General features: G+C 38.3%; 1 protein-coding gene across 2 annotated transcripts in view; it reads right to left on the minus strand.

Annotated features, from left to right (window-relative positions):
* Window positions 1–19,360: 19,360 nt before the first annotated feature.
* Window positions 19,361–24,854, minus strand: part of PARVA (parvin alpha) — a 73,540-nt gene continuing 68,046 nt past the window's right edge. For both annotated transcript variants that reach the window (XM_081939163.1, XM_081939164.1), the window contains exon 14: window positions 19,361–22,054. In XM_081939163.1, coding sequence (XP_081795289.1) covers window positions 21,978–22,054 — 77 coding nt within the window. In that variant the 3' untranslated portion in view covers window positions 19,361–21,977. The remainder of the gene's footprint in view (window positions 22,055–24,854) is intronic.

Here is a 24,854-nt window from a genome sequence, read left to right on the forward strand (position 1 = left end):
CTTGGAGGAATGTTGTCCATAGGGTTGCGATGAGTCAGACACAACTTTGCAACTAACAATAACATTGATAGGAATTCTTAAAAAAATAATTATTATAATATTATAATAAAAATAACAGAAATAAGAAAACAATACAACTGAGATTATATAGTAAAAGAATAAGGATCATAGTAAATTGAAAGAGGAAAAAACATAACAAAATTTAATAAAGAATATTAATATACTTAGAACATCATCTTTAAATCATAAGAAGTATGTTTAGCATTTCTTAAAACCTAGGCCTGATTTTCCAAAATCAAATATATCAATTCCTTGTTCCACAAATCTAAATGTTATCGATATTAACCTTCTTTTTTAAAAAATGTTATAAACATAGTTAAGTTTATTTCAAATGCAACTTCTCTTAAACATTACAGTATTTTCGATGTCTGCTACAGCATTTCAACTATATTGTTTTGACAATACATGTTTAAATCATAGGTAATACAAGGTATGTGATTCAAGTCACTCACATTCTATACATAACCTCTTAAAGCATTGAAAACACCCATTGCTAATTAATTGATTCAAGATAGTAATACTTCGTTCCTTTCTTACAGAAAACATTTATCCCCATCTTCAAACACCCCGCCCTCCAATATTCCATATCATCTATGTCTTAAGTTTATCTGGGTCAAATTTTAGTTGCTTCCCATTCATGTTCAAATACATTGAACAGTTTTCAAGGATTCCTGTGTCAGATACACAAAATATGGGGAATTAACAGGAAAAATTAAAAACCTTAATGCAGTAGAGAACTGACTAACAATCATAACCAACAAGTGTTCTTTGTTGATTCTACGTTAAGCAGGAAAGAAGTATCACATTATATTCTCTGTGCTCTTCCAGATATTTAAGTCATTGTTCTATATAGCTTAAGCCTCACCTTATCAAAAACCTTGCATCTGGGGCCCAGAATTTAGGAAATATATTGATAATGTTTCCAGAGGAGAGCTAAGAAAATGATAACGGGCCTGGAAGGAAAATACTTTTGAGAGATTGGGTACTGAGTATCTTTGTCATGTTAAAGAAAAAACTGTAGGGAGCCAAGATAAACTGTCTTCAAGAATCTCAAAGGCTGTCATGTGGAAATTGGAGAAAAAATGTTCTGTTTTTTTTCCAGAAAACAGGAAAGAAACAATGTGCTTAAATGACAAGGATATTTCTGTTGGACATCAAACAATGTTTAATAAATAAAGCTGTTCAACAGTAGAATTGATTGCTTTGGGAGGTAGTATATTTTCCTTTGCTAGAATTGTTTAAATATTTACATCAAACAAATTGTAGTTAGCATAATGCTTTGGACAGGTCAAAGAATTAAGGGACTATATGAATGGCAAATATTGTATACATTGAATATATACACAGTGCAGTCCCGGCCCTTTGAATTGCTCATTTACAATGAAGATACTTTGAAGTGTACATGTAATATTGTTATGCCTGAAGCATCCTTATGTAATCTGGATTCTTGCATGGTAACAATTTATAAATGTTCGTGTTTATATTGTCCATTGTTCAGGACAGTTTAGGGAGTACACTGATTTTCCCCCAAAACAATAACATGAAGTTGGTAGATTTGGAATATATTCAGGTAAGCTAAAATATTTCCACAACTCTCTTTTGAGACTGATCCTTCAAGGATCTATTAATAGAACAATCCTATTTATTCAGAGCATTCTGGTGAATGTTTTAGTGAAACAGATAATGTTGTTGTAGCTTCTGGTTGGGTAAAAATTCCCCCCATTGCTCACAGCAGACATGAATTAATTTGGATCAGTCCAAGGATAAACAGCAAAGTAAGTTATACAGAATTACTGTCTGAACAGCACATGTGAAAGCAGAAAATGCTGATTATGTCGGAACAAGGCAACTAAAGTTTAATGATTTACTGTATCAAAAATACACTGAATTGCCCTTCAAATCCAGCAATTAGAGGGAAGGGGACCTAGGAATGCCACCTCTAAATGGCATGTATGATGCCATATTTGTAATAAAAGAATAGAAACATATATCAATCGACAATGTCCTCTATTTTTGCGATCCTCTATTGTCTGAAGTGTCATATCCTTGGCCAGGGGTATCATCAGACTTCAAACATGTGGAATCGTGCCCATCCATTATTTGCAGGAGTTCATTTTTTATTTATATCTGCATATAAATGGGGACAACAGGCAAAGAATCTGGTCCATTGCTTCTGTCTCCAGAGATTTGATGTCATGTTCATATATATTTATAGATACATTCCATATGGGTTTTACTTTATCTCTCCTCTCCTCTCCTCTCCTCTCCTCTCTGCTTTTTTCCACCATTTGTTGCTGTTGCTTTCCTGCATGATTTCAGTCTCAATAACAAACAGACAGAGATTCAAGGAAATGTCATAGTTTTTTTCTTTATCAATCCAAATCTGTTTTATTTAGATGGCAGTTCATACTTATAGAGACAAATGTTTAGCTTCACTTAAGCTGCAAACAGTCCTCCTAGCACTCAAATCGTTGCAAAACACCCTGGAGATACTGTGTCTTTAGCACTTCAAAATTGATTTCAGTATAAAAACACACGCTTATTGTGCCTATTGCATTTTTTTAAAATCGTGGAAAAGCAAAGAACAATAAAAGGCACAACCAATAATGTTATATGAGTACAATTGTTTTGGATAACATTTTATTCTTTATGACTTGATATGCTAAAATCAATCTAAAAGCATGCAGTCACATCTGCTATTGCCATCTAGTGGAGAGGTAAATTAAGAATACATTCGCCTGAAACAAATTCCGGAGGTTCTTCAGAATTCAATAAATATTCATTTTGACCGGATGTTAAACAATTTCTTACATGCAGCTCTCACTTTTTTCCTTCATAGAAGAGATAACGTGGTCCCTAAAGCATTCCCTGATAATCACATTGCTTGTTTCTTCTTAACAAAGAATGTCATTTGCAGTCTCTCGGACTTCACTGGCACATTGGCAGGAATGTCATTTGCCAATGGTTTGGAATGGCAAACCTCACATAATGTAAAATAGAAATAAGCCTGGGGAATGGGTTGCAAAATTAATCTGATTCTTTGCCACCCAGCTCTATTATGCCTTACAGTGACTGGATTGTTTTGGACTTGGAGGACTTTGACTATTATGTCTATTATCATGAATCAGTGAAGGACGATTTGATGTGGCTAGTCCGGGAAAAGTTAGCGGCAGTGGGAAACTTGTGCCTGGAAGTTGTCATGCATTGCTTCACCAGGGCCATGTTGTTCTCCTCGCTGTCAGAGGCAGAAAAGAGTGGGTGTTATTTTGGCCTTGCTGAAATGGATTTTGTCATCTGGAGAGCCTGAGGGTTGCATTAGGACTGTATCATGGATGGCAGATGGCTCCCCTCCTGTGGAAGGAGCTGTTTCTTCTTCCCAGGTGAGACCCAGTTGGGGGCAGCAGTAGAAGGGTGTGGATGATGACTCTTAGCTAGCTGGTGAGAGTGGCTGGCATGAAGGGGAGAATGGATGGACAGATGATAAGGGGTGGTGATCAAAGTTCCTGGTGGTGCTGAGAATGGTGGCGGGAGTATCTGTGGACCTGGATACCCCACCCCCTTCGGTTATATGGCTACCGAGTTTCATGTGGGGATCTCAACTTTGGGAGGCCTGGATTGGGGGTGATGGGGATGGGGCAGTATGACAGGAAACAGAGGCAACTTGTTCTCAGGAAATGTGATCCAGATATCTTATGCCAGTTTGCACTCTGGCCCTCTGTACTCAATCCCATTACCTGCCTACAAAGACCTAAACAGTTCTATTACAAAATCTGGAAATCCTTTGTACTTGTGGTTGTGGTCAGGAGGGCGCCTCTGCACAGCATCATGTTGTGCTCCTGTTGCATCCTTTCCTGGATCATGTGGCTCTACTCTCTGTCACCCATGCCATAATCACCTCCTGAATAGACTACAACAATGCACTTTGCACGGGACTTCCCTTGAATAATATTTTGAAACTTCAGCTGTTGCAAAATGCAATGGTGCAGACAGTTGTGTGTGCTCCAAGATCTACACACATTACAGCTTTGCCATGTGAGCAGCATTGGCTTCCAGGCCCAACTCAAGGTGCTGGTGATGACCCTTAAAGCTCTACATGGCATGGGACCAGGTTACTTGAGGGACTGTCTCCTCTCCGTTACATCTACCTGTCCCATCAGGATGGGCATATTGCAGCCAAGAAACTTCATTGGAGGGAGGGACAGAAGGACAGCCTTTTCTGCTTTAGAACATCATTTCCCCTGAGGTGAGGTCCAGAAGGCCCTCCAAACTTGTTTTTTGCCATGGTTATCTGAGGAACCCATGGAAGAGTGGAACACATTCAATGGTTGGTATAAGCTAATTGTTCTCTTCCCTGCATTTTTGTTATCATAGTTTTCTAATTGTTTTAACAGATAAATTATATTGTTTAACTTTTGTTTTAATTGTGTGTGCCATCAGTCGCATGCAAGTGAGTTGTGTAAATTCAAGAAAGTACATGCATACATACAATGTTTGATGCTAGCATGTCTCTGCTTCCTGCAACACAGCACTAGTATAATGGCTGTCCGAGTGAAAAGAAATCTGTATGTCTTGTTAGTTTTCCTTAAACAAAACTATGCCTGTAGTGTTGGTAGATGTTTTAATACATAAAACCACACTATCATCCTTCCCCCAACTGGATGAGTTTCAGATATATTAGACCACAACTTCCATCATCCCCAGATGTCTCTAAAATGCCTTAGTGTTGGGAATCTGTCAGCTGGGCTGGAAGGAGGGGTCAAATGAGGACCTAACTTAGAGTCCTTGCACAGTTGCAAGTGGCATAAGTTTGAGCTCCACTGAGATCTCTATGAAGCCTTATTTGGTTGTTCCCAGGAGAAGGCAGGCCGTCAGTGAGATTCTTGTAACTAAATAAAGCTGCTTACTTTAGTTATTGACAAATGGCTCTGGTCGCTTGTATTTGACAATTGGTAAAGGGAACCAAACTTTTTTATATGTACTCTTAAAAAACTGATTGCCGAATCTTCAGTATTAACTAATGTTTGACCTGATCATCTTTCCCCCATGAAATTGTGTGTGTGTATGTATGTGTGTTTCTTACATGTCAGGTACATATATTTTAAGTCACATTTTTAAAAAGAAAAATCCTTCTGTTTATAGTTTGAAGTTATAAAACTTTGTAGGTTCAGACTGCAAGTAACACAGAGATATGTTTGTGTGTGTGTGTGTCTCCAATGGGAATGCTTGTGAAATCCTAATAGGACACCTATCTTGGTAACTGAGCCCTCCACAAAAGTATCAAGACTCATTACTCATCTCCCCTATAAAGAGGATTCTTGGTGGCATTCAACAATAAATAAGACAATCAGTACAGAAGCAATAAAAATTGAAACATCACAATAATAAATAGCATAAAACAAAAATATGGAGAGAAGGGAGTATACAAATGGTTTTCCCTTCAGCAATGAAATCATTGGGACAAAACTCTAGTTGCCTGGGAGCTCCAGGCCTGGAAGCATAACAAAGTTCTGAGGGCCTTATGAAAAATCAAAAGGGATGGGGCCAATTTAATTTCAGGAAGATGTTGCTGATCATGATCACTGGACTGGAGCTGTGCAATGATAATATGTCTTGGGTGTTGGGTTTGTCTGAAAGATTAAAAATGGTATACTTCATAGTTATTTTGAAGCTTTAAAAAGGATCTTTGCACACAAGAAATGGGAAGAATTTACAGTAGTGCATACCACTATTCTTTGTGTACACAATCTGGTGTCATTTTGGAAAAAAAAAGTAGCCTTAGATGTGAAGGCAGCATTTCTCAACCATAGCAATTTAAGCCATGTGGACTTCATTTCCCAGAACTTCCCAGCCAGCATGATTGACTGGAGAATTCTGGGAGTTGAAATCCACACATCTTGAAGTTGCTGAGGTTGAGAAACTCTGCATGGGGGGGGGGAGGGGATAGCAGAAAAACAGGCATTTGTTTTTCTAGGTGTGCTTTCCAAAGTAAATGAGATTTCCATCCACAGACTGGGCATTTCAAAGGAAGATTTGGATCATTTTCAGGGCATCCTAGAACGCCCCTACATCTTTGCTTTTCATGTCTCTCATGCTCTATTCAACCTCTCAGCAACAGTTTTCCCATAAGAATGTGGTCATTTGCCAAGTATTCTCATGAACAGTTCATTAAACTCCTTGGCGCTAGTACAAACAAGGAACAGCAGCAATTTTCTCTCTCAGAAAATACGCAAAGATGTGATTTTTCTATCCTTTGCCTCTCCTCTCCCAGCTTTCAGTACTTAAATTCAGAAAATTGCTTTTATTAGAGTAGGGGAGCATGACCTGAAACTAACCAAGACCTCCCCCTCCCCAATTGTATGCACCTCCTGCCAAAGCCTTGAATACAATTCTACCGAATTCCCAAAGCTGCTGCCAAAATGCACTATACTTTTGAAAACAACAAAATACAATCATTAAATACGTCAGGCATAATCAGAGCAAGAAGATTTAGACACTTTAACCTTGTGCTGGCTCTGCCCAGTTTTGGGGACGTGACTCAGAGTCCTCAAGATGAAAAACAGGTGGTCATCCTTCCCTGTGGCAAAGGAACAAAATGTTTTTGATTGAAAGTATTGATTGTCTGCCATCTCAAACCGCTTGACATAGCAGAATATTGTTGATATTTTGAAAGTCAATGGGACACTTCCATTGTGCATGTATGTATGTATGTGTGTTACAACCCCTGGTATGCCCAGTTATTTATCAGCACAAATACAACACACACACACACACACACACACACACATATATACATAAAATGATCTTTTAAAAAGTGCTTGGGCCTTAGGTGCTATTTATATCATCAGTCAGTGCCCGGGCATGCATGAAGGCAGAGGTAAATATATCAGTGCAGCCTACTCTGCAGCAACTATGCTGAACTTTTGGGTTTGATTGATTGGTTAAGGTATTTTCTTTTATAGAGAATACATTGAGTTTAAGCACAAGTGTACTGCATGAAAACCTAATTTTAAAGATATTTGCCACTGAAAAGTCAATTCCGAAATCCGACCTGCATAAGATCAAAAACATTTAGCAGGGCTATAAACCCTGGATGAGGATCAGGAAAAATAAGAGGTCTGGAGGTTTGGTCATCCCTAAGACAGGGCATAAGAGTGAGGTGAGATCCATTTTTTAAAAAAGTAATGTATCTTTTTGAAAACATTTTTGTAGAATTATACAGCATTTAACCTGAATTTTACATTTAAAAAACATGGGAGGCGGTTTGATTTCTTTTTGCCAAAGGAATTTTTTTCTCCTCACTTAGGATGGACAAAAGAGACTCCCATTTTTAATACTATAACATTGGGAGAACAGTTACCCTGAGTATATTACACTGAGATGTAAATCTCACTAAATTCAAGGCTGTTCCCAGGTTCAGAAATGAAGATTTACAGCAGTCTTTATTTTAAGTTAGCAGATATTTTGGATTGGAAGCTGATAGAACAGCTAAAAAATATTCCTTCCTATAACAGATCTTTCTTTTTACAAAGCCTGAGATTCTAAGAATCTGAAAACGAAGAATCAGATTTCTCTTTCAGGTAGATGTGAATAGCATTCCCAAATGTGATGTGAGTTGAACAAAAAGCAATCAATATACTCTGTCCTGTGAGTCATTTGGTGCCATTTAATCATGGATTTAAACTGGGAGCTTTGCTTCAATATCAATGACACAATGCTGCTCTTAAAAACTGGTTAGGACAATAGGACAATTAAAAGAAGAGGAATGAGGCAACAATAGTGTTTTCTAAATGTTTACATATAAAATGACAGCCTAAAAGAAGTTGCTTTTTTTTTTTTACTATAGCTAGCAATCTTCAACTACCATTCAGAAAGCAGTCTCTTTCACCTTCTGATATATTATCAGTTGGAAAGGAGAGTTGATATTTAGATTAGAGACATTTCAAGGATGGTATGCTAATATATTAGCTATTCATAACTTTTACTGTACAAAAAAAAATCTCTTAACTTCAAGCCTGGCACATTTAAAAAAACAAGTGGGGGGAGAGTAAGGTCTTTCATTTTAATGAAAACATACTTAGTAAGCAGTACTTAATGTATCCTGGCCCCAAGGACATAATGGTTTGCCACTTGAAGTTCAATATCCTGAAATAGTTGAAATGCTATCATGTTCTGAAGAGGAGTGTCAATTATATTTCTTTTTCTACCACAAACTTCATGAGAGCAATCTTAGAATGACATCAGACAATGATTTATTCTGGTGGTTCTCAGTCTTTTCTTCACCATGGACTCCCTTTAAATACCTTTTGTGGCCATGGACCAGGGCCACGGACCCCCAAGGCTTAACTCAAGATTTAAATCACAACATTCCTTCAAGCCTTCATGGATCTCCATTGGTGACATTGCGGGGCCCCCAGGGATTCATGGACCACAGGTAAAGAACCACTGATTCACTGTACTTTACTATAGACATGCGTGTGAAAAAGGAGATAGAACCTTCACCAACAGAGCAATAATCACTACTAGGTTTAATTCTACAAGAGTAGATTCAAAGACATTTTCTTCTGAAGATTTAGACTTTATTGCAGAGATACCTGCTGAAATATTTAGTTAGCCATAAGGAGATAAATACAACTTTGATGACTATTTGTTACTATTAACTGGGCTAATTCAAATGCCTGGTTTCTTTAGTTTTTCTGGTTTCCAAAGGATCCCTAGTTTCTTTACTTAGCATTAAAACAGAAAAATGCAAGACCAACGCAAGCACACATTGATACAGAGATGTAATGGAAGGAACAGTTGCAACAGAAAGGTGTCAAGCAGTGGTGGGTTGCCAATTTTTTTACTACTGGTTCAGGCGTGCATGCGCAGAGGCATCCAGGTGGGTGAGCGGAGCCTCCCAGCGCCGCTACTACCTGTTCGCCCGATCCAGGCTGAACTGGGAGCAACCCACCTCTGGTGTTAAGCCATGGGATTCCTGATTTAAATCAAAAACATCTTTGTTCCATCCCAGCTTCAGTAGTTAGCCAGTTAGTATGTAAGTCACAAGAGAAGGCATTTCTATCCTTAACCACTTCTCATTTTTCTTTTGTACCTAACAAATTACATGCGAATAATATAGCTGGATCAAACAAATCCATTACACTGAAGTTGTTCATTTCAGTTGTTTTCTATTTTTAGTGAGTGGGAAATAGGTTAGTGGCAATTTGATCAATACAATGGAGAATTATGCTGCTGGTTTTGATTAGGGGCATAGTCATGGAATCTAATTGCAACATTGACTGTTGCGGCCTCATGTTTTCAATTCTGTTTCAGTATGTTTTCAACAAGAGCTCATAAAACTCCTTGGAAAGCTACAGCTTGTCTAATAGCTTTTGTTTGTAAAAAGTGCTTTTGTCCAAGCCAAGTTAATTAAAACTAACTAGTGAGGTAGAGTGATATGTATGTTTATGCGCACAATGTGTGTGAGAAAGATAGACAAACAATTTGGACACCATAACTTAAGATGTAAATCATAAGTTAATTATTACTAGAATGCTAAAAAGACAGTATGTTCAACAGATTGAACATACAGTTCTATATTTAGAAAATTGTATGTCCCTTTTCTCTTCATTTTCAAAGGACTAAAATATATACTCTTTTTCAGAAAATAAGACTTCGCATATTTTTATGTGTGCGCCTAATAGAAGCCATACCCCTCCCCCCCAAATAAGTCCTACTTAAAAGCCTGCGCAGCTGCCCGGCCACCCATTCCATCTAGTTGTTCGCAGTGCTAGGGCCACGCTGTGAGACACGTAGTAGTGGTGGAGCTGCCCCACATGCCCTGCATAGGCTTACCTCAGGCCCTGTTACCTCAGGCCCACTTCTGCTTGTTCGCAGCCGCAGCAGAGCAGGAGGCCAAGGAGTGTGCTGGTGCCATGGCTGCAAAGAAAGGGAGGTGTCAGGGCATGAATGGCCCAGTTATGGAGGTGCTGAGGTAATCTGGTGTGGGGCACACAGGGCAGCTTAACTGCCCCACCTCGTGGCAGCAGCGCACTACACAGCCTCCTGACTCTCTGTGAGCAAGCAGAAGTGGGCCTCCATTACATGGAATAAGACACTCTCCCCCCCAAATAAGCCTTAGTGCTTTATTGGGGTCCCAAAAGAAAATAAGATCCAGTCCTATTTTCAGGGAAACACTGGTAGTACTGTTAATGGTAAGATTAATAAATAGAATTCAAGTTTTAAAAATTAAATAGCAAAAGATCAGGGCTGTCATGCTCAATATTGCAGCATAAAGAGGGGAGTTTAAGATGCTCTTCCCCAGATCACCTTCTCTTTAAATACCACCCTCAGTGCAGCCATCTTTCAAAAGCATCAGCCGGAATATTTTTCTCCTCTCGTTCTTCATAGCTTTCTGGTATATGGGAGACAAGGGAGACAAAATGAAAGACGAGGAAAGGAGAGTATTACTAAAATTACATCTGAGGAAGGTTTACATTCCTACTGTCCAAGAACTGATCACATAGACCTGGTTCAATCATTACACAAAACTGTAAAGAGGTTTGTTTCATTTTAGCATAACATAGCATAACATATCACATGGACCCAGCTACTACCATTGATACGCAATAGCAGACTTGTATCACGCTTTACAGTGCTTTACAGCCCTCTCTAAACAGTTTACAGAGTCAGCATATTGCCCCCAACAATTTGGGTCCTCATTTTACCCACCTCGGAAGGATGGAAGGCTGAGTCAACCTTGAGCCTGGTGAGATTTGAAGTACCAAATTGCAGGCAGCTGGCAGACAGCCTGTAGTACTGCACTGTAACCACTGCGCCACTGTGGCTCAGTAATCTTAGAATATGCATGGGACTGATTAATGGATCTCATGGGGAGAAAAAAAGGTGTGTTCTTCAGTATTCCAGAGTATAGAATATGCAGTCAGGGATGGGAGTATAAATCTAGTTCCGTGATGGTGAACCTATGGCACGTGTACCCGAGGCGACATGCAGAGCCATTTTTCTGGGCACACAAGCTGTCGCCCAACTCACCTGTGCATGCGTGCATTCCCCAGCTAGTGTTCGGGCCTCCGGTGTACATGCACACAATTCAGGGGACCCAGCTGACCTTTGGAGCTCTCCTGCACATGCACACACATTTGCATGTGTGAGAGTACTTGTGCACAGCGCACAAATTTACAGACGAAGTTTGTGCACATGCACTGCGTGCATGAAAACCATGCACATGTACAGATGGTGCAGTTGCGCGCACAGCGCACAGGGGAAGAGCTGCATGCTAGCATGGATAGCACGTGAATGTGCAAAGGGCACACCTGTTTGGCACTTGGTGAGTAAAAGGTTTGCCACCACTGATCTAGTTGAATGTTAAGGGGGAAAAATCTCCCCAAACAATCTGACAATAGAACTAATTATCCAGGCAGGTGGTGGGCTTCCCTTCACTGGATGTTCTTAAGCAAAGGCTGGACAGCTATCTGCTGCAAACGCTTTAATTTGGATCCCTGCCCTGAGCAGCGGGTTAGATTGAGGGCTTAAATGACCCCTGCCAACTCTTGCTTCTGACCTTTTACTTACAAAGCTTGTATTTTGCCACTGAACTCTAGCCATGTGCCTTCTGTGGCTCTTATTCACTGGAAGCAAAAGAGGGCTTCTCAAGCATCCTTTCCAATTTACAAATAAGAATTAAAAACAAAAAGCAACTTTGTGGACATAATGGAAGCAAGGATGGTTGGAATGATAGAAAATGTAAGAGCTACAAGTTGTGCAAGTGGAAACTAGATTTAGCTATGTTTTCTTCCCTGTTTCCTATCTTATGCATCTAATTTCTTTTGTTTATTATTAACACTTCTCTATATTTTACATAAGGTTGCCTATTCTGAAAAGGAATAACATATATGGGAATGTAGAAATGGGAACCTTCATGACAAGCTTTCCAAGGAGGATAAATAAATACCATAGGCATAGGGAATTCTAAGCTGCTGAAAAACAGCTGAAGCTTCATTTGAGCTGTCCTCTTACTCTCTTCATAATCTCCCTTGACAACTTTTATTTTGTCTTGTCCTTTGTAGTCAGTGGTGCCACTAAAGGGTGTGCATAGAAAAAAATCCAATATTGATAGAACTCTTAGTAGTATATTTTAACTGATACATTTCTGATCATTTCAAATGTTGAACCATATGCTTATTAACTTCCTGCCACAAAGCCATGCATATGCAGCATTAGCTACAATAGTCACTAGGTTTCTTCTAAGCTAAGTTGTTAGTCAAACTAGAAAGAATAGAAAGCAGTTCCAACATCTCCCTTATTGGAAATCCCAGAAGGTACAATTTCCATAAAGAGTGTAAAAACCACATATAACATTCAATATAAACACATCTGGATATGGGAGAACTATCATGAATGCCAACTTGCAGTCTGCAACGTGAAAGCCATATATATATAAATATTGTAGCCATAACAGAAAAAAAATGGAACTCCAAATTTAAAAAAAAATCTACTGAATACATTTTAAAAAGCTTCAACTGAATACATTGTGAAGAATTGCAGTTCAGCAATGACCAAGGTTGGTAGCTCAAAAATATCACCAATAATATGAAATGGGAGGTGTTCATTCCAAGATACCATTATTTATGATACCAAAACATGTAGATGATAGTTAGGAGGCAAAATATGCTCATGTTCAATATTTCTCTATTACTGTTACCTCTGGAAGGATATGCATTATTAAGTCTAATTTTCTCTTCAGCCTCCTTTTGGGGTATTTATAAATGTCCCAGAAAAAGTTATACTTCTTTAAACATTTACTTTAGTTTTTTTTAGTTTAATAAAGCAAAATCAAAATCTCAGAGGGTAACAAACATGCATTTCCCCAGATGGAGAATTGAAGATCACATCATCTTCAAATCCTAAGGAACATACAGTCAAATTTCTGTGCTCTCTTTGAACACATATTCCGTATCATTTAACACATCATCTTAGAACCTTCTCGTTTAAAAAAAGAAAAAAGTTGCTATGTGGCACAAATGATATATTTTTATAAGAAAAATCACCAGCAGGTTGAGTATGGGGAAAAGGGCTAGATCTGGAGCAAAGTTAACTATTTTTACATTAGTTATTAATATTCTATTAAATAAGAACCACACATTTTATTTCAGAAAGATGTATTTAAATAACTATTTTTCCTATGAATAATTCCACACATATAGCCACCAATTACAATTACTAGATTATGATTATGTATGCTGTAACAGTCTTAAAAAGACATTATTGATTGTTTCACAGTATATATAACAGATTAAAAAATGTTACTCAAGTAGCAATTGAAGGTGAACTGATTTATTAGACAGAATTATTGAAAAACACCATTTTAAATTATCTAGATGACAGAGAATGATTTATAAAAATTAAAATGCACAGGACCAGGTGGTGTTAAATGATCATTAACATTATAGAAAGCAATTCCTGCAGTTCTCACGTTATTTACTGAATGTATTTCCAGTGTCAGCTCATTTCCCCTCCCCCACATCAAACAAATTTTAAAATGTATTGAAATCTAGAGTTAGAAGAATTTTGCCAATTTGTAATTGACTTCAAACGAGTATTAAATTAACACACATACACAGTAGCAGCAGTTACCACACAGTGCTTGCTAGTTTAGTTCAGTGGGTTCAATGCTTATTGATTATACCCCACGTAGTGCACAGGAGGGGATGTTAAATACTTGCTTCAAATTCCTGATTCTAACCTCTCAGCCTCATTAGATAACTTCTGAAAGAATGGAAGCATTAAGGTATGCTATTTTACCTGTAACAGGAAAGGACAGCCCATTAAAAAAAACCCCACAATTATAGCTGTTAGAATGCTGTAGTTTTTAAAGTTTTCATTGATGTGATTTGTTCCTTACAATAATAAACCCTTTTGATGAGGAAGCTTCATCAAAAGAAACAACAACCGAAGTTGGCCATAATGTGTTTTCAAAACACACCATGACATTCTGGCTACTGTGGTGAAATACAAACATCCTTTTGCAATGTAGCAGGCTAATGCTGTACAAATAAAAGGCTGAAAAGGATCAAATATTAATTTGGAACATTAATGAAAAGGTCACTTTTTAAAATAGTCCAAGATCAATTACATTGATTAAGTGTCTTTTATCTTAATATATAATACAACCATAATTGATTAGCAAATCAGGATCATAAGCTTGCTGTATCAAAATCCCTATGTCTGTGTGTCTTTCTCATCTATATCTACTTATACCTACCTACCTATGTTTGTTTTGTTTGTTTTTATTGGCTTTATATGCCGCCCTTCTCCCAAAGGACTCAGGGCGGCGTACATTAAAGAACACACATCCCAAAAGTTAAAAAGAAATTAAATATATATCCCCCCAAAAAATCGAATTTATGGAACAATACATTTAAAAAAAAAATAACGTACCCACCTCTATCTATCTATCTATCTATCTATCTATCTATCTATATGCTGATCTTGTTGTATTCGGGTCTTTTCCCGTGTAAGTTTGAGATTGTCTTAGCAACGTTTCAGTGAGGTCCCACTCGCCATCTTCAGGCTGATGTTTTCTGCTTCATGCTTGTGCGAGTAAAGCGTGGTCGAAGCTGCTGTCTTTCTATAAATCTTGGTGGCTGTGGAGTGCTGGCTTTGTTGCTGTGTGGGTTGATTGGCTGTGTAGTTGCATCCTGATTGGTAGATGGAGTTGATGTTTGTAGATTGGTCGCCTGTTTCGTATCATTCTGTGTGGCTGAGGTGCTGGCTTTGTGTCCGTTGTTCTTTTGTGTTGTAACGACCTGGGTGATGGTTGGGGCTCGTTTGTTGACTAGGGCTGGTTTCCAGATGTCTGGTAGGCGGGAGGTATCATCACATTTATTCATGTTGTGGGGATGTTTCTCTATTTTGATAGCTTCCATAATTATTCTCTTGTTGAAGTGTTCCGTTTTGAAGATTAATTTGGTTCCTTCAAAATCAATTTCATGTCTTGTTGCTTTAAGGTATGTATGTGTGTGTGTGTGTGTGTGTGTGTGTGTGTGTGTGTGTGTAATGTATATATGTGTGTGTATATATGTACATATATGTGTGTATGTGTATATATACACACACACATACATGCACACATATATACATATACACACACACATATATACATACACACACACACACACACACACACATACCACAAGATGAACAGTACTGGCAAATTATTGTGGCAGAACAACAGTTGGAAAAATAGGATAAATACACAAGCCCGTAACTCTGCTAATTTAGAGCATTTTCATACTGTTCCAATTTTTCAGGCCCAATCCTCAAAAGCAGGTTCTGGCAATTTTGCAAGCCTGAGGCAGAGTGAACAGTCACTGTCCTCGAACAAAATACTCTCAACTCTCTTTCCACAGAAAATGATAAAATGAAATTTACATAATTTTCCTCAGGTTGGCTATATTTGTTGTATAAAATAGTCTTGAGTGAATATTCTGAGGGGGAGGTGCACAACTATCAAGTCACCCTTCTCTTCAAAAGATCTGCAAAGGCTGTTGAAGCCCAACCATTGGGAGGAGATTTGAGGCTCTACGGAAGCTTAATCGAGCTGTAGCATTTTAAAGAAAATGTTAGGTTTACAGCAGTTTCAAACACCCTCTGAGCCAGAAATAAATTGGCTTAGTTCTCAAGCCCAGTGAAGATTATAGTAGCACAGATGTTCAGGAGTGCTTTCAAACTGGAACAATATTCTTGTCATGAAGTTTCTTTAGCCTATCTGATTTATTTATTTATATGATTTGTAGGGCTGCCCATCTTGCACTAGTAACTCTGGGCAGCGAACAAAGTTAAAACAACACAGCCATGACACCTGAGCTTAAAATTATAAACCTAAGTCATAAAAGCAGCATTATCAGCAGAGCTCACCTAACCTAGCCCAAATGCCCGGGGAAACAGCCTGGTCTTCACTGCCATACAAAAAGCTAACAGGTTTGGAACCATCTGGGCCTCTGCAGGGATGCTGTTCCATAGGATAGGCACTACCAGATGGAAGGCATGGCTCCTGGGCCCAAAAAGATGACACCGCTTGATGAAAGGAACTTGGAGCCCATCCTCGTCAGATCTGCTGGGCTGTGCAGAAACAAGAGGTGATCTTGCAAATAGCAAATGTAGGGCTATATAGGTGATAGAAAGCACAAAGCATCATACACAGTAGCTTTCTCAAAACTAGTGCATCTTGCACAGCAGCAGTGTTATATAGGTGAAATACGAAACACCAAATTTAATTGTGCCACTGCATTCCAGACCAGTTGCAGCTGCTGAAAATTCTTCAAGGGTGGTCCCATATAGACCATGTTACCCAGGAAGTGACTAAGGCATGAATCACTGGGATCCAAGAATGAGTATAACTGTTGCAGAAGAGAAAACTGTGAAGACATCTCCATAGACATAACTGAGTCCAAAAGGACACCCAAATTTTCTGAACTACTCCATCTGGGGAAATGTATTGCCAGGCAGAGTTAAAGACATGAGATGTCCAGTCTTAGGTTCTTAAACCAGTAGCCACTTAGTCTTGCCAGAAAGACTAAGCCAAAGCCTATTTCTCCCATCCAGATCTCCACAGCCTTCAGATGCTGGGTTTAGGCCACTGGGAAAGGATGACAGTAGAATCACTTGGTTGGCCTGAGGTTGAAAGATATAATTAAGTATCATACTAATAATATGAACCCCAAAATGGCATGACCTCACCCAGTGGCTTCTGGTAGATGTTAAATAGGAGTGAGAGGAGAGGAAAGTCCTGAGGCCTGCCACAGAGAAGGTCTCAAGTTCAACTTCTACACTCCAACACCATTGACTGGAAACAGCCCTGGAGAAAGAGGAACCACTGTAATACAGTGGTAATACAGTACTTATCACTCCCAATCCCCTGGAGATAGCAGTGAAGGCTACTGAAATTAAGGAGGACCAGGATGAATGTACCATCTCATTCCAAACCTACTAGAGATCATCAACAAGGTCAATCAATGTTGCCTCAGTACTGGGTTTGATTGAACCTGTTTACAAAATTTAGCATTTTTCAGATAATGGGCATTAGATAAATGAAAATAGCAGCAGAGGAGTCAAGCACAAGACTCAAATTAGATAAGCTGATTTTACTGCAGATGCCAAAGAAGTCCTTATAGTGAAGATCAGCTACTGCAGAATCTAGTTATATTTATTCAGTTCTAGTGTCTCCTCTGCCCTTATGTGATAACAGACTTTTTGACACTCATTTCTCAGCCTTGGGTGTCAAGGGCACTTTCACAGCGTTCTCTGATCTATGACTCTTCACTTCTGTTATCATTGGCTGAAAACGTTCCTCCCACCGCCAAACAATCAGAGAATCTGCAGCAAAGAATTTCTGAAATCACTGCAGCATCAAAAGCAAAAGAGAGATGAGACTATCTTGTGCTCTATCTATTCATACCACCTTGAATTTAACTCTAGAATTTTAGGATTTAAGTTCTGATCTTCCCAATACTATGTGTAAATGCATGGCCATTATTAACTATGCAACAATAGCATTTTAATAAAGGAGAATATTTGTAGCTCAGGGTTTACATAAGAGGTCTATGGTGCTCTCTGAGCTTGCTTGTTTTCTTGTAGACGTTTCATTACCCAAACTAGGTAACATCATCAGTGCTAGTAAGGAGTGCAGTTTGTTGTTAACTTCATGTTCTGGTGTATTGCATGTCGGTGTTCCTTGGGGTGGTGACAGGCAAGCCACCAGAATATAAAGCTGACAGCACACTGTACTCCTAACTAGCACTGATGATGTTACCTAGTTTAGGTAATGAAATGTCTGCAAGAAAACAAGCAAGCCCAGAGAGTCCCAAAGAGCAATCACATTTTCAAAGTGATAGGAATGTGCAAACTGTGGCGTTCATGGATCCCCCTTCTGTGCAGAGGCACCAGTTCAAAAACCTCTACTCCATAAGATATGAGTCCACATAAGCTAAACATGGTCCCATAGGCATGGAGTTCACTAAGTAGGAAAGAGAAGCTGCAAACCCCCAAAAACATCCATGGCCATTTACAGAACTTCAGCGGTTCTTATTTCATCTTCTTCTCTTTCTTCCCATCAGCCTTTTGGCCTGTGGTTTTCAACCAGAGAGTCTGCTAATCTTACATATAAGTACACTATATTTAATATATTTATCTCACTGAACAGCAAGAAAACTAATTGATATCATAGGTTAGGCAGTGTTGGCCCAAAAGCTTTCCTTAACTTCAGTAACAATTAAAGGGACAGATGCTATATAAAACAGATCTTCAATTATCAGAGAAACATAGCAAATGTATGCATTTAGGTAAACATGAATTTTAATAGATCTGAAACCTATATTTGATACAGAAATGAAGCTGTTAGCATAATAGTATATTTTTCCTATATTTTTTCAAATGCAATAAATATTAGATATAATCTATAGATTCTGTTGCATATTAGCTTCATAGCACTGATATATCTCCATGAGAAATATAAGAAAGGTTCAATTTATGTAAGCTATGTAATGCTTGGGTATGAATATTATCAAACAACTGCATGTTCATAATATATATTTTTATAATATAGAAATAACTCTTCAGTTAAAACATAACTTGCTAGAAATATATCCACACATTTTGCAAAATCAGAGAAAGCACCTTCAATTGTCAACCACATGTAGATTTGAAAATGGAAGGAACTCAGTATCCATGAGTCATTTGTTGATCAAATACCTAGTGTGTAATTTTGATCAAAATGCACTTCAAAAGCTTCATTTTGTGGTTTGACAAGTTCATAAGAAAACACAATTAACAAAATCACGATTTGCAGAAAGCACTTTAAAGTTAGGCAATGCACTTGGGATGTTCAAGCATGGATATTATGGATATATAGGTTTCCTCCCTCCCGTATCACAGGGGTCTGTTGGCCAAGAACATATAGCTATATATCTAGCCCTCTACCTTGAACCAAGAGGAAAACGTAACTCTTGTTTGATGTGAAACCAGGTTCGTTTGCGCTATGTATTCTCCTTTCAGAGATACAATTGACAAAACTTCTTCAGCAATATATCTGGGCGAAACAAAGTACATGAATAGAGTGGGTTGAATTCCACTTCACTTTCTTAATGTAGATTAAGCTGCTGCAATTCTGCACAACTGAAAGTTGTGCTTTCACTTAGAAACTCAAATTACAATATAATACTGTTTCCACACATACACCCACTATCTACTGTTTTCTATGTGGCCTGATAAGAAACAGAAAGATGCTTTTTTTTGGGGGGGGGGATATAATTTTGCTGGTTTTACTTTTTATTGACTAATTAAACATTTTTCAAGAATTTGTCCCTTTAGTGGATAAAACCTTATTTATAAAACTAAATAGTTAAGCTGTACCCAATAACAACAAGGGATGCTTATTGTTTCATCCTTACATGTTATTCTATTATGAGAGAATTCCTTTTCTTTAAAAAAAATTGCTTGTTTGCATTTTGTGTAAGTTGGCTAGGTTGCCGCAAGAGTTCAAGCTTGTCAGTGTTGTGCTTTTCTCTCTCTCTTTTTTTAAAGGATCATAAATGGTTGGCATGATGTCACTTCCCCCTTTCCCCTTCTTTAGCATAAATAATGATTTGATGAGGAGTTGTTGCTTTTCTTGGCAATCACCAACTATTCCAACCTTTTTCCCCCTCACGATATTAACTTTGATTTTGCAATGTAAGCAGTCAGCATCCAGCTTTTCCCCGGAGCTTCTGCATATGGCGAAACATGTTGCTGTCCAAGGAGGTTAAATCAAACTGAACATAAATCCAGAATCCAATATCCAAAATTTTTTTAGAGAATGGTCACTTGTTGAGCTAGGGTCTACTCAATGTATCTGAGCCTTAAACATAAAATCCTGTCTCTTGACAATGGGCAAAGTTCAAGGATCAAGAATTCACAGGGAACTAGTACCTTGAACATATCATAAAGTAATTTAGACACATTTTATATATCATCTATATCACAATCCTCATACAAGGAAAAATGGCATGTAACAAATCACATTCGAACATATGAACGAAGGTTTTACTTGGGCATATAAACACTAATAACAATTCTTATAGCAATTTGAGCAATATGTAAACCCTATAAAATACCTCATGGCAAATTACTACAAGTGAAGTTTTGGATGAAATTGGATCTGGGCTCTTGAATACTTATAGCACTGAAGGCAAAAAGCATGACCTTATAACACACGGACAGTTTTCTTTGAACTACGAAAACAACGTTACTGTGTAAATACCTAAAGACACTAAATGAAAGATCTATTTAAAATCAGAATCTAACTTTATAAAATATGTAGAGATTATTATTTTACATTTATCATTTTCCATAGAGAATACACTTCTAAACTGCTCTAAAATTTCAGTACAAAGTAAGTGTAAATCAAGTTGAATAAAAATATATTATGCTAAAAATTTATACTTTTATCTGTATACAGGCTAATTCTGTTGCTCAAAACCAACAGTACAGCAGTCTGGTTTTCTTTAAATGTTTAAAATTTCTCATTCATCTGAGGTATTCAGAAAACAAGTTAAACATAAACACTTCTCTTTCTGTGTTTTTGTTATTTCTTTTGTATTTTTTAAACCTATCTTACTATTCTCAATTATATTTTCCTTTTCATTATCATTAAGTAAACAAAGCTTATTTTTATTTTCTTTCAGTACCCTGGCAGAACTAAACCAAGTTATATCTCCAACGTTTATAGCACCGTACTGACTTTCTTGCTGTATATTTTCCACACTTTTAAAGTATTTACATATTTCGTACCTCAGTCTTTGCAAGTAAACAAGAGTCTTTTACCACCAAAGATACTATACTGTATGTTATTTCAAGTGCACAGTTGCATATATTCATGCAGACTTTATAGGAATGAAAAAATATGTGGAATGTATATAATGGGAACAAAAAGTTGGTCCCTTATAATGACACAAGTTGTTTCATTTGCAACATCAAACTATACATGATCTCTCTCTCTCTCTCTCTCTCTCCTTCCTTCCCTTCATATCCTTTGAATCATAAATAAAATGAATCATTTGTCCCAAATAAACATTTGACATGTGGGGTGGCGGGAGAGAGAGAGAAAGAGAATGTACAGTAGAATCCATAAATTAATTAAACTAGCAAATTTCAACTTATATCATTCTATGGACCATCTACACCTTAAAGAGCAATTTGTGGCATGAATGCTAAACGTTTTTGGGTGCTGCTATATGTAAGAAGGGCATTGCTCCTATCAGTCATGACCTCTGTGGCTATAAGGGAAAATAGTATAGACTAGAACTCTGTTTCAGCTCCAGTATTGATGAAAAAGCCCAATGTGATCAGAGTCTGGGTTTCCAATTATGTCTTTAGTGTGGCAGGGAGGTAACCTATGATGAAAGGGAGAAACACTAGAGAAGCTTGAGCAAATGAAATGGTGCCTTGCACAAGTAAACAGAGCCTTCACAGATATATAAAAACAGTGTGCATGAGGTTTTCTCCAAATAGCTCATTGGAGCAAATTCTTATTTCTTTTGGCAGTAATTTAGCTTAGCTTGGTTGTGGATCAGGATTTGTGCCTGGTGCTTATTTTCTAAGAAATTAAAAGACAGTTAAAACCAAGAGTTAATTCATATAGCAACCTGCTTTTTCCCAATCAAACCTATGACCTTCCAGCAGATTTCACTTTCTAATGTTTCTGAATTCAAATTGTCCTAATAAAAATATTTAAATGTAACCACAAAGAACATTCCAAGAAGCAGTGTCCTTTCTTTTCAAGAAAGCGTAGTGTAAATTGAGAATGACTGCAAAGAAAAGAGAGCTTTTTGTTGTTGTTGTTCAGTTCCAATTTTGCCACCCGTGGTTTCCTGATGTGCTTTTCTTCATTCCAAGTTTCTGTATTTGGTGAACAGATTGTAGAGCACTCTCAGCGTTGACTTCAAGTCACAGTTGACAATGTCTAAAAAGGAGGAGAAGTGAGGGAAGGAAGGAAAAGTGAGCTTTTTAAATAACCTGAAATCACAGTGAGCAAATTAAAAGGCCCACATTGGGAAGAAACATAATCACACATTCACATTTATAGGCCAAGACTGCAGTTTTTCTATGTAGTAAGACTATTGAAAGCTATTTGATTTTAATAGAGTTTTAGCACCAACCTACAGGATTATAATAAAAGCTGGCTATAAGTGACTAGTGCATTCCTTTTGAACAGGCCTGTGCAGCTTTGAACCCATGAAACCAAATGCAACCCACCCACTGTCTAATTACGGCTCATTAAGTGGGCGATAGACCTTCTGGTTTTGCTGGTCACGTGGGATTACAAGCATATGGGATGGTGAGGCACTTGGCAGGCTACAACAAGTGGTTCAAAAGACGTGTTAGACTCAGTTGGTCAAGTTGTTCTTAGCTCTGATTTTGTTAGTACAGCTGAAGCTGAAAACCTAGAAGCCCAAACATTTCTTAGGCTTCTGCGTGGCCAAGAGGACTTTTTGACTAAGATGAGACAACTGCTCTAGCTGGACTCCCACCATCCAGTGACCAAAACCAGACGTTTAGACTTAACATGTCTTTCATAAGCCATGCCATTCATTTTCTTGCTGTAACAGCAAAAAAGACATTGTCCGGGCCCTCCAAAGCATTTGCCAGCTCTCTCATTGAGCTTCCAGTGTGTGGTTTTGGCCAGACAAGGCTCTCTGCAATGGTCACCCAACTCAATACTTCTTACTAAGAATTCCTCAGAGCTGTGCATTGGAGAGCAGGCTGCCACCAAAGGCTGCTCTGAAAAGTCTGATGTTAAGTATGGAGTTAGTTGTTCCTGGCAGTGGGTTTCCAACCTGCCGTTCTTGGTTTACACACTGAGGCTGGGATGTATGCTGAATGTGAGTCTGCAACTTGTCTCAAGCTTTATCTTATCCCAGTGAATGTTCATTTGATTCGGAATGTCAATACTGAACACAGGATTTCTAAAACGACTAGCAAGTCCTTTTATGCTCTTTGGGATAGCATAACAATTTACTTTTCAAGAATGATAGAATCATAGAATCTAAACTTAAGAGCAATGACTTTGCAAATCGGACAGCTGTCCTCAGTGTCAGTCTTTTGGCAAACCATACAGAGGTACTTTACATTCCTCCAGGAATGTAATGTCTCAATGTGCCAGTCTCACCTAAAGGACTAACTAGGTCTGCCCAAATTTAGGCTTCTGAGATAGACTAAATTCAATTGGGTTTGCTGCTCAAAAACACAGGTAGCATTAAAACCAAGAAGCATTTAGGCTTATATACCGTCCCATAACACTTTAAAGCACTCTCTTGGCAGTTTACAATGCAGAATCCTTATTTGCATATTGCAAAGATGGGTCCTCATTTTAGCAGGCTCAGATGGATAGAACTCTGAACCCTTGAACCCTTTCAGGATTGAACTCCAGGCTGTGGGCAGAGTTAGCCTGCAATATTGCACTTTAACCACTGCGCTGCCACCACGGATAACGCCTAGATTTAGTTTATTTTTGGTTTTACTCCAGCCTCATACCCTCATGATGAGTAGGCTTATCACTTCCCAAATTCCCAGAGATGTCCAGGGCTAGCTGAGTATTCTGGAACTCTCAATCCAATTTCACCAGAGCAGTTGGGCAAGCGTGAAAAGCGAATGCTAGTTTGAAGACCATCACTATATTTTTTCTCTCTCTTTGGGTTCCATCCACACTACAATACATTCATACTATGCTGGTACTAGGGAAAGATTCCAATTTGTTGTGTGTTGTCTTTGGCAAATACGTTCTTTATTAAGATATTAAGTAAAACTGGATATGAGATTGGATCTGCTGCCTGTGATGGCTTTCAAGACCGCTTATGTGTTTAGAAGGAACACAGATTAATACAACATTTGATTTATTCTGTCAGTTGTAGGTGCACAGAAGGCATTTTAAAAGCGTTTGTTAAATGACCTTTATAACTTCAGGTTATTTAAATATTGGTTATTTGAAAACCTTGACATTGAGATCCCAAGGGCAGCTTGTGGAGACTTCAAGGTCCCCCCCACCCCCAATTTGTTATGCCTGTCAGGCTTTCTGCATTATCAGATTATCTTTTTCTTTAATCATTGTTTTCTCAAAGAGAAATGGTAGAATGAAATGCTCCAAAGCAAAAATGCAACCCTTCGGCATTCCTCGTCCCCTTCCGCTACCCGAATGCTTCTGTTCCCCATAAAAATGAGAATGAATGTGTGAAGAACAGTGCAATGCCTATCTTTGAGAATTGGTGTCCATGAAGGGGGAGCTGGTGTAATGGACTACAGTGAAACAGCAGTTTCCCAGGAAGTGAGGAACACATTCCAGAAAGGAGGGTAAGACAAGAGGCGGCACAGCCTGGAGTTGGTTGGAGACAGAGGAAGAGAGTTAGGACAGCCATTACCCAGAATTTTTCAGAGTATATCAGTTAGGGCACAGGTGTCAAACCCACACCGTCACATGACAATATTGCAACGTTTTCCCCCCTTCGCGGAATTGGGGTAGGCGTGGCCTGCACATGATGCATCCAGCCCGTGGGCCACCAGTTTGACACCCCTGAGTTAGGGCAAGAGAAGAATTTGGCAAGATTGTGCCTATTGTGTTGTTGGAAATTAAAGAACTAAATTATGGCTGAATTGCTCTTCATCGTTCTTATACTTAGCCTGACATAAAAAGGACACATGTAAGCCAAACTAGGAGCACAGTGGAGCATTTAATAGTTTGGATACACACACATCCACACACACTAGCT

The sequence above is a fragment of the Natrix helvetica genome (assembly GCF_964273705.1).
Source record: "Natrix helvetica genome assembly, chromosome: 1".
Taxonomy (NCBI): domain Eukaryota; kingdom Metazoa; phylum Chordata; class Lepidosauria; order Squamata; family Natricidae; genus Natrix; species Natrix helvetica.